At 36.5% G+C, this 11,806-nt stretch overlaps 1 protein-coding gene across 1 annotated transcript in view; it reads left to right on the forward strand.

The window, feature by feature from the left end:
- Positions 1-11,806, forward strand: part of st18 (ST18 C2H2C-type zinc finger transcription factor) — an 82,824-nt gene that overhangs the window by 19,156 nt on the left and 51,862 nt on the right. Inside the window, exon 3 of the mRNA XM_048175099.1 lies at positions 2,499-2,614. Coding sequence (XP_048031056.1) covers positions 2,536-2,614 — 79 coding nt within the window. The 5' untranslated portion in view covers positions 2,499-2,535. The remainder of the gene's footprint in view (positions 1-2,498; positions 2,615-11,806) is intronic.

Genomic DNA, 11,806 nt, shown 5'->3' on the forward strand with positions numbered 1-11,806 from the left:
AGATCTTGATCATGAAATTTTGATTAAGTCATTATCTGTATGACTTCTAAATATATTAGTTTATCCAAAAATGAGAAATGAGAGCTTTAAAAAGACTTAAAAGCACCATAACAGTGGTCCATGTGATTGTCTTCTGAATAGCCTTACTGATAGTTTTGAGAAACGGACTGAAATTGATGTTGTTATTTATTGATAATGTTTCCTTCCATTAACAACAACAAAAAAAGCTTATTATTATTGATTAAAAAAAATCTCCTTTTGTATTCCACAAAAGAAAGAATAAGTCACCCATGTTTGGAACGATATGAGGGTGAGTAAATAATAACCATTTTAATTTTTGGGTGAACTAGTCCTCTATTTTTCAGTGATATTGGCTATCTTGTGCAGATGGGTCACACAATGGAGTAATCCTGCATTGCATCTAGACTGACTTATTTGGGATTTCTGTTACCCGAATATGAGCGCACATCTGCTATTCTGCCCACAGGTCCATGGAGGCACCTAGTTAGGAAGGCATAGATAATCACTTCAGGCGATGCTGGAGACCACCTTGTTAACCAGGTCTACAGCAACACACCGCATACATCCCTGGAGGACTTTAGGTTGTTGCACTTCTAGTTTCGAAACCTTACAGATTCCAAGAGGCAAACCTCGAATCCAAAACGCAGTAGTCGGTGTCACTGACATTTTCATACATATCCGATGATCTGTGAATTATTTTAATGCGATCAAGCTGTTCTCCAGGTATTGGTCGGCATCCTATAATTAGCATTTGCTCAGGACGCTCTTGCTTTGATTGAGAAAGCAGGCATGGACAGGTGAGTCTCTCTCACAGGTGTTTTTAAACCATTTGACACACTATCAGTGGACACAGATGGAGTCCATTCCACTTATTATGCGCCTTGTTAAGACAATTTGCTGCACCTGAGCAATGCGGAGTTTGTCATGACAATGGCGCTGTGTGTGATACATTTCTTTTTAGGCCTTTATAGTTCAACCAAAATGAAAATGGTCTCATTTAGTCACCCTCTTGTTGTTTCAAATCTCAACTTTATTTCTTGCGTAGAATTCAATAAGACAAATTTTGAAGAATGTTCACGCTGCTCATGCAGTCAAAATGGATGGGGGAGGGAGCTGTCGAGGTACCAAAAGGACAAACGAGTCATATAAAATGAGTAAATTAGATCATAAAACCTAGGCTGTAGATCAGGGGTTTTCAAACTGGGGTCCAGGGAGCCCCTGGGGGCCACAAGAGGGTTTTGAGGTATTTTTTTGTGCTGTAAAACTGCTGTAGAATTATATTTTTATGATAAATGCTATACAAATATTACATTAGAATTTAATTGAAAATGTTTTTCTTCAGGTTTGTACCTCTAACCTTGTAGAATTGTGGCTAGAAAAAATATACGTCTACACTACCGTTTAAAAGTTTTTTTGTAAGTATTTGAAAGAATATGCTCACCAAGGCTGCAATTATTTTATGAAAAATTCAGTAAAAACTGCAACATTTTGAAATATTATTACAATTTAAAATAACTGGTATTTATTTGAATATATTTTAAAATGTAATTTAATCCTGTGATGTAAAGCTGAATTTTCAGCATCATTACTCCAGTCTTCAGTGTCACATGATCCTTCAGAAATCATTCTAATATGCTGATTTGTTGCTCAAGAAAAAAATATTATTATCAATGTTGAAAACAGTTGTGCTGCATTTATTTATTTGGAAACTGTTACACTTTTTTTTTTCAGGATTCTTAAATAAAAAGAAAGTTCTAAAGAAAAGCATTTATTTGAAATAGAATAAGACATAATAAATGTCCTTACTGTAACTTTTGATCAATTTAATGCATCCTTGCTGAATAAAAGTAAAAAATTAAATCATACTGACCCCAAAATACGAAGTCAATATTTTCTACATAATATTTTTTAAATGTTTTGGCTCCAGTACAGAAACAAATATAAAAGCCATTTTTAAATAATGTCTTTATAATATCAAGCTTTTTCTCACACAATACAAACAGGTATTTATACATTTATAGGCCTAGCTGTCTTCATTTTTTTTAGGAATGCAGTTAAATATCCATGGGATCATTATTTAAGATAATCAAAAAAGGTCAATTTTTCAAATCTTTTGAAACAATACAATAGTTTTGTTGTTTGGAACAGACAGAAATTTAAAGATTTATTCACTCAAAAAATATAAAATTCGCTCCACTGTTGTGCTCTTACATTTGCGCATCAACGTAGGTTTGACATAAATGACGACCTTGGTTCTCACGTGTCTTGTAGCCAATCACAACGCATTAAATATGAATATGCAGAAGCATCAATTAAATTTGAAAACTATGGTGGACGTAAAATACAATAAGTAAAGATTTTCACTGAATAATTTCGAATCTGTTTTTCACACCAAGCTATTGTATGACTTGTATGATTTGAAATACAATGCACGAGTCATAAATACTACTTTTATGGTGCAATTTTGTCCTTTTTAGAGCCTGACAGCCCTTGGTCACTATATGCTTCATCTGTATGGAACAGAGCAGTGTGAATCTCCTTTTGTGTTCCACACACAAGAAAGAAAGTCATACTGGTTTTGAACAACATGAGGGTGAGTAAATAACATCATTTTCAGTTTTCATGAACTATTAGGTGCTAATAGGCCAAGTAAATACATCCACATTGTTGTCATATATTTTTTGAGCACACTGGAATAGAGCGCTGTAATTGAGCTCTCAAAATGTTTGGAAGAGTCTTTAAAATACTGCAGTAAATGTGGCACAGTAAGCATTTCTATCTAAAGTATAGAGTTATCCGTCACAGCGCATGTAGGATTGACTAAGGCACATAAACAACAGGTTCCAGATGCATTTAACTTTGCTTACATAATTGGCGGACTAATGCAAAAAGCTTTTAGACATTATGTGTGACCCAGTGTGATACTTTTATAAACGCAATCAAACATTTTCTCCAAACATGCAGTGTACTTTGAAAAACGCAGACCTTTGTGTGACATGTCATTTCATTTCGCCCACTTTAGCTCTAATTTTCCCTCTAATATACACCTATTGTGGCATGTTTTTTTTATAAAACCCCAAATCAAACACCCAGAATGCACTTTTATTCACTTCCTGATGCTCTGGCCCGCATGCCCTCGATGGAAGAGTATGTGCAGCATTAAATATTATACTTTCAACAACAGAATATTCAAGTGCAGGGATTTACTTTGTTTCATGTTGTCCGCTGATTTTCTGATTCATCAAGACTGTTGTAACAAAGTTGATCCCTTTTAAAACTTATTTATGTGTCGTGTTCTTTTCTTTCGCCAGCTGTCTCGGCACATTACGAGAGATCAGCGACGTCTTGACCGAATGCGCTCAAAATCAGATTGCCCGGTCTTTGGATCTTCGAGAACACACCCGAGACAGGTTTTCCATTAAATAAGACGCTTGTAGCGACAACTCTTCGCTTGTGTCGCGGGAGATTATGGAAGAAAGAAACATGTAGTTTAATGTTGTAAGTGCGTCCGACGGCCACGCAATCTGTCCCCTCACACGTATAGAAGTGACAAACCTCCCCGAAAGCAGTTGCGGAATTAGACTTTCAAATGAAATCTACAACAAGATCAACCGCCAAACCTTTTGTAATGACTTGCCCTTCTGTCTCTGTTCCTCAAAATTCACGCTCGGCTGATGAAAAACTCGCCGGACATTGTGCGTGCGCCTTATCCTCTGGAGAGAAGAACAAAACAGATATGAGCTTTCTCTGAACCCGTTTGGAAGGGGGGGGGGGTTGAAAGGGTCTTGGCAAGAATATACGTGCGCACGCACACATGCAGAGACACATCAGATGGGAGCATCTTGTGGGCCCCTCACTCATTTTAAGGACTTGGCCATGGGCGTCCCCCATCAAACCCTCTCCTCGCCCTCCAGAAGTGTGGCGCTCTTTGTCATTGTAATCCGGACTCTATTTGTTAAAGGCTCACTCGCTGTTTGCTCTCGCTGATGGGTGTACGTTTGCATGCGTGTGTATTTACAAAAGTCAGCGGGCTGAAGGAGTGCCGTGACATCATTGCCGCTGGGTTTTTTGTCACACCCTGTAAATGCGGCCCCCCCTTACCCAACCTTTCTCAAAAGTGATAGTCTACAGGGAGAAATTACACCTCATCACTCCAGTAATTACTAGTCCTGCTTCTCTAAGTCACCAAACAACATCAAACCCACAGGCCAGGTCATTCTACAGTACAAAATGGGTGACATTTGTGTATGATATAGCTGATTTTAGGATAGCTGATGCCTATTAGCTAAAGCTTTATTATGTGTTAAATGTATCAGTGAAAATTAAGTATATTTTATTTCATGTTTTTTTTTTTTTTTTTAGATTATTTTTTATGATTTTTTTTCCCCCTCTACATCCTTGATATATTATCAAATTTCCACATTTTGATGGAAACAATTCATGTGGAATTCATTCTTGCCTCTATATAAATTTGTATATTTTAGATCACATATAATGTATTATTTAAACAACTGATTATAAAAAACTTTTTGTTGTTATATTTGTCAGAAGGGGACAATTTGTTTTATAGACATTTTAGCATGCTGCCATGTTCAGAATTTTGTCTTTGAACTTTCATTTTTGCGGTAGCTCTGTGTATTTCTATGGCATCGCTGTTGAAGAGTAATAAGCTGGTGAAATGGATTTACTTATTGTAGAGTTAACGAACGTTATGGATGTCATACCAAATGTCAGTTGACCGTAAACATTTTAAAACAAGCCGTTCATTCATAAATCTGTAAGATCTTTCGTTCATGCTGTGAAAATACAAACTGGAAGACACAATAAGTGCAGCACTGAAAAGAGGTGGGGCTACATAATTTCTATTAGATTATAATAAATGTGATCATTGAAATGTTAGAAATAAGAAATAACAGCATTAAATGTCTTATAAGGTCAAATTCAACTGTACAACTAAAATCATTAAAAAACGTATAATGTACAATGCAATTTACATTAATATGAAAAAGAGTAGCTAAAGAGTTTTTGCAGTTTTAAAAATGATTTATTTAAAAAAAATGGGAAAAGGCACCCCTTTCGTATAATCTCTACACTGAAAAATTACTGTTGTCATGATTTGTTATCACTTAAATAATTAATGTGGTTCAGATAACATAATATTTTGAGTTTCTGTTGATTAAATCAATCGCCTTCATTGTATTAACTCAAATTTTAATTTAAATGAACTCAAAATTTTAAAGGTGCCCTAGAATTAAAAATTGAATTTACCTTGGCATAGTTGAATAACAAGAGTTCAGTACATGGAAATGACATACATTGAGTTTCAAACTCCATTGTTTCCTCCTTCTTATATAAATCTCATTTGTTTAAAAGACCTCCGAAGAACAGGCGAATCACAACATAACACTGACTGTTACGTAACAGTCAGGATCATTAATATGTATGACCCCAATATTTGCATATGCCAGCTCATGTTCAAGGCATTAGACAAGGGCAGCCAGTATTAACGTCTGGATCTGTGCACAGGCTGAATCATCAGACTAGGTAAGCAAGCAAGGACAATAGCAAAAAATGGCAGATGGAGCAATAATAACTGACATGATCCATGATTACATGATATTTTTAGTGATATTTGTAAACTGTCTTTCTAAATGTTTCGTTAGCATGTTGCTAATGTACTGTTAAATGTGGTTAAAGTTACCATTGTTTCTTACTGTATTCACGGAGACAAGACTGTCGTTATTTTCATTTTTTAAACACTTGCAGTCTGTATAATTCATAAACACAACTTCATTCTTTATAAATCTCTCCAACAGTGTGTAATGTTAGCTTTAGCCACAGAGCACTATCAAACTCATTCAGAATCAAATGTAAACATCCAAATAAATACCATACTTATGCGATTAGACATGCTGCATGACGAACACTTTGTAAAGATCCATTTTGAGGGTTATATTAGCTGTGTGAACTTTGTTTATGCTGTTTAAGGCAGTCGCGAGCTCGGGGGGCGGGGAGCATGAGAATTGAAGGGGCTGGAGCCTGAATCGGCGCATATTTAATGATGCCCCAAAATAGGCAGTTAAAAAATGAATTAAAAAAAATCTATGGGGTATTTTGAGCTGAAACTTCACAGACACATTCAGGGGACACCTTAGACTTATATTACATCTTTTGAAAACACGTTCTACGGCACCTTTAAAGCAACCAAGTAACTTACTTTTTTAAGTCAAACAAACAGTTCTTTTTACAGTGTATCCACTTATCTTAAAATGTCAACCATGTTAATAATATTTTTAATAGTACACTCTTAAAAATAAAGCTGCTTTATTGGCATTGATGAAGAACCTTTAACATTCATGGAATATTTCCATTCCACAAAAGGTTCTTTATAGTGGAAAAAGTTTCTTTAGATTATGAAAATGTTCTTTACACTAAGAAAAAACTTTAGAAAGGTTCTTTGGGGAACCAAAAGTGGTTCTTCTATGGCATCGCTGTCAAAACCCACTTTTGGAACCTTTATTTATTATTTATAATAGTGACCGATTAATAATTTTCAAGTTTTCAATTTGTCAAAATATCCACTTGTGCGATATCTCGTAATTATTTGTAGGACTTGCTGAAATTATATGAGATTGTACAATTTGGAACATACTAAAACATCTTTTATATTTTATTTTCTTATTACAGCCTTTATTTTGAGGTTTAAGGGTTGGGCTCGGGCTTTATGGTTAGTTTAGGCTTAGATTTGCAACCCAACTTGCACAATTTCTTAAGAATTTGGTATGTCTAGCAAATTGTTACGACTGCTGGAAATATCAGCATTAGATTCTAAATCTTAAGAAGCATCTTTTAATTGCACAAGGCTTGTAAATTCAACTGTAAAGTTGTTACCGCCAATCCCTCTGAAAGCGTAATGTTTGATTATACATCAAATTTTATCTTAAAGTCACCAATTGACAATTCATATGCACATTATTCTTTTTTTTTTTTTTTAAATTGTGCCTTCATAATCTTTAGTCAAAATAACTTCACCTCCCTCTTGCCGCACCATCTCCTCTCTTCTCTGATGAGCACGAGGGCGGGGCAACCAGTCACTCACATGAAATCGACCAATAGCAAACCACAACCATCCAATGAATCAATCAGTTCCCAATGGACAAAATCAAGTCCCGCCCTACGTTTTTCTTGTTTGAGAAACCGAATATGCCACAATAATAACTTCCGTTTCATGCCCACTTTAAGACGGCAATTTATTAACACTAAAACATATCAAATATCGGAATAATATTTTTTTAATTTCACCTCATCCGTTTCACAGAATGACCCGGCAGCACTCGTGCAATACGTAATAGCACAAAACCAAGGTAAGACTGATTTCAGAAAGGGCACGGAGTGCAAATAAGGAAAAAACATCCACCAGGCCGACCTCTCATTACATATACTTCTGCTTGTTGTTTCCGTAGCAATAAAGTGGCAGACATTGGAACTGGTCTGTTGAGCCATTGTTATCATCTCTGACCATCTGCTACCGAAGGCTGACATTCCATCTCATTTGCATGGTAACTGATATGGGGGGAGGAGAGATTGTGGGTGGAGTGGGATGGGGTAAAGGAGGGGTGGTGGTGGTGGGGGGGGTTGTTTGGAAGGACATATGCCCAAACGCTCATCACAACAATATATGCATGAAAGTTTAGTTTTTTAAGGGGGGACGCAATTCCACGCAAGCATGCACCTGCATGCACATGTTGGGAAAAGCAGGATAAATCAGTGTGTGCATGTGGAGAGTGATGGAAGAGAAAAAAAACTGTCTGTTCCTCCCCTCTGTGCGCCGGTTTTTATGTTTTGCGGATGTGGGAGTGGAGTGAAGTGTGTGTGTGTGTGTGTGTGTGTGTGGTAGTGGAGGGGTTGCTGTTGATGTGCAAATGTGCATCATATTGAGAGCTTGTGAATAGGGAGGTGTGACGTAGAAAGAGAGCAGAACGCAGGTGCTTATCTCGGGGCTGTCACAGACATAGTGTGTCATATTCCTGGGGACTACCTTTCAAAAGCTACCGGCTCCAGCACTAGAGCATCAGCCGAGCAGGGACCACAGAATCCGCAGCTAACTTTCAGCATCAGTCAAGTAGGTTGGTGTTCCGCTCGCTTTTTTTGGTGTGTGTGTGTGTGTGTGTGTGTGTGATGTGACAGTAGCTATAGCCGTCTGTGGTCGGTTTGTTTGGGTATCAAATCGAGCTGTTTGTCTTTGAACTGACAGGATGTGTTGCTGTTGACAGCTTAGTACAAAAGAAAGTTTTGAATGAGAATTTAGAATTTAGAATTTGCACTGTAACGTTTTACTTGATGTTTTAAAAAAAGATACATTTTTTTTTAAATGTATTGTTTTAAAAATAAAATATAGTTGCGTTTTACTTTGTGTTTTTGATTTATTTTTTACTTTTTTAAGATTAGCTGTATTGTTCACTGAAAGCGACTTCAGATCTCTCTAGGATTTAGAGAGCGCAAGGACAGATTAGACAGCTCAAACTGTGTATTTGAAGAAGAATGACCTATTTTTTAATCACACAGATAACAGTAGATGTCGTCTACCTAAATTAAAGTCCCTGTGCGTGTGCCGGAGGGTTTAAGCGAGTCTTAGACATGTTAGCATTGTGTGTTAGCACAAAGCTTGGGCTTTCGGTATACAGCAGCTGAGCACACACAGCCCTTCCTGTCTTTCATCTCAAACTTTCAGGCTTCGGTCTGCGTTAGCGCTGCCTTCAATCTGCTGTCTTTAGGTCGTACGCCGTTTGGTTTCTGTTTAGTTTTTAGCAGTTGCCACCTGGAAAGCAAGGCTCAGATCTGTGTTCGTGTGGCGTCATGGATAAAATAGGCATTGTGTTTTTGTCTGAGAGTTAATATTTTAGATGAGCTGAAACTTTCTGTACGTGTGCGTTCTTGGAAATTAGTAGTGTTCGTGTTGTTAGCGTCATTGCAATAAAGCAGCTATTTTAGTACACTTAAGTGAGTCATTGCCATGTCAACAGGTTAATTTTCTATTGATATTTTTTGTTGCTGTTGATGGACACATTCAATACAATAACTTGTTTTCAGGCCAAAAATATCTATTACTTAAAACACATACATAGTAAAAGTATTTTTAACAAATGAATCATGTGGTTAATACATTGATTTGTATGTATTTTTGTGCAATCTTCATAAAATAACATTTTAGTAATAGTGCCATTATTTTGTCAATCTAACAGCACTGCTTTGTCAAAAAACACAGTTTTGTTTGTTTCAAGCCAAAATCTCTATGTAGACATCAAAGAAATTGATACTTTTAATATATATTTTGTGCTTAAGTACAAGTATATTTTGTATACAAGTAACAAAACCAATTGTAGATTGTGTGCTTCACTTTTTGAACTGTTAGTTTTGTCATTCGCCGCTACTAAAGCAAAGCCAACAGAACTGCGTGTCGCTTAAGCAAGCTGAATGATGTTTTATCTTCAAATGTCAGGCTCATTACAGGCTCGCAACAGTTTTATCCTGTCGTGTGAGAGATCAGGGAACTGTCCATGGTGCTGGTCCTGAACAGACTCTCTCTTCCTTACAAACAGGCCTCAGCTTTGTTGAAGGTCATCTGGGTTCGGCTTTAACCTTCATGACCTTCTGACCCGCTCGTTTACGCCTACTCAGCTGTTAGAAAACATCGAACCACGAGTAAAGCTACTAGCTACTATTTAGGTTCAACTTCGTAGCGCTAAACATCAACACGCTGGCATTTGCATGCCATTTTAGCCCAATAAATCAAGAGATGGTAATTATGTACCCGTGTAACACCTTGTTACCTGTTTTTTCCCCCTCAACCCCTTACACAAAGCCATCCATGCACAAACTTCACTTGGTTAATCCAGGCAAATGAATTTTGTGGGTTTAATTCAACAAGGTTTTAAAAATGTTCCATCTGCTGTGGAGCAGCTGGTGATAGACTGAATGTAATTAATTACTTAACTTTTGAACAGTAGTCCAGGAAAACACAGCGCTGTGTGTGTGTGTGTGTGTGTGTTGGAGAAATGCAAGTGAAATCAGGAGCATGGCAGGAAGATTACACACAATAGAGCAACGTTTGATTTTTAGCACCGACCGTTTGATGCGATGACTCTGGAATTATATTCGCAATTAACTGAAAATGTGTAAATGAAAACAAAAGGCACAGAATCCTCTCCATCTGATTGGCTTGAGCGTTTGTGAGAGATTTAAGCGATGCATCAAATGTTTCTTTGAATCTTTAGACAGATATCTTTCATATGACAGATAACCGAATGTGGGGAAAAAAAAAAAAAAAAAAATCCTGCATGAAGATCAATTTGTACTCAGGCAAAAATAGAAGTAAATAAAAAAGTAAAGCACGAAAAGGCAGCGAGCCACGTTGTGTAATTAAAATTACATGGGCCTTTTTTGACACTTTTTTTTCCCTCTGAATATATTTCAGCATCTACCTTGATAGCAGTGTTACCTCATTGGCTGCGGGTGTGTTTGTTGGCCTAACTATAAAGGATCTGCCTGCACCCTTGTGGGTTGGGAAGAATTAGGATTTATGAATTTATTTCCTCTGTTGTATTGTTTAAACAGCTTTGGTTCAGTTTTGATCCTTTCCTATGCCTTTGAGGCTGTTCCATGGTGTCAGCTGTTGACTGATAGTAAGAGAACTGCCGCACAGTATGAATGAAAGAGAAGTAGCGGTTGGTAAACACTGATAAGGGATAAATAGAAAGCGGTCAGGCAGAGATAGTTCAGTGGGAGCCCAGATTGTGTGCGGTCTGGTAAAATGAGATTCTAAGCCTGTCCTTTTTTATTCTTCCACCCCCCCCCCCTTTAACCACACCATCCACCACCCCTTCACCACACACACACACACACACACACCATCCACCACCCCTCCGGATTGCGTTTGTCTGGAAAATCTCCAGTGACCTCGCTCGGCAAGTCCTAGGCTTTAGAAATCTTTTTTTTTTTATTTTATATAATGGTGTGTGTGTGTGTGTCTGTTTGTTTTGTCTACTGACATGGGTCAAGTTAGCCAATAGACATGTCCCTGCTGATTATGGACAGCTGCCACTGGTGTGAGTCCCACCTTAATGCATTTTACATGGAATTATGAGGAGAAAGACAATTTGGAGTCAGAAGGACACAGCGGCCTGTGTAACATTAGTAAACGTCGCTCTGATATTAAAACAGATTTCTTTTTGTTTTGAAGAGCGATATTGGTATTTGCATTGTTTAGCTTTTTTTCCCCCAAAAATTCTGGAGTAATTGAAGTAATAGTAATATTTTATTTATTTATTTATTTATTTTTTTAGTCATAGTCAAGGTAGAAATATTAAGGAAATACAATTAAATAATAATAGATACATATATGTTTATATTAATAATTTGCTATATTTTATCTATTTGCATCGCTTTAATTTTAAAACATTTTTCTTTTTGTTTTGAAAAGTTGTATTGGCAATGCAATCTATCATTTTTTTCACAAAATCTGGAGTAATAATAATAAAACAAGTTGTACCTTTTATATCGGCATTCTCACATTAGAAAAATTAAGAAAATATTTTTTTTAAATAAAAATATATAAATCAGATTTTTTTCATTTTTATTTTTTCATTAATAGTGTGTTACACTTTATATTTACATCGCTTTGATTTTTAAACACGTTTCTTTTTGTTTTGAAGAGTGATACTGGCAGTGCATTCTTTATCATATTTTGATTAAGAAAAAATACTACAAATTTCTTATTTTTTAGTCA

This window comes from Megalobrama amblycephala, linkage group LG22 (assembly GCF_018812025.1).
Source record: "Megalobrama amblycephala isolate DHTTF-2021 linkage group LG22, ASM1881202v1, whole genome shotgun sequence".
NCBI classification, from domain to species: domain Eukaryota; kingdom Metazoa; phylum Chordata; class Actinopteri; order Cypriniformes; family Xenocyprididae; genus Megalobrama; species Megalobrama amblycephala.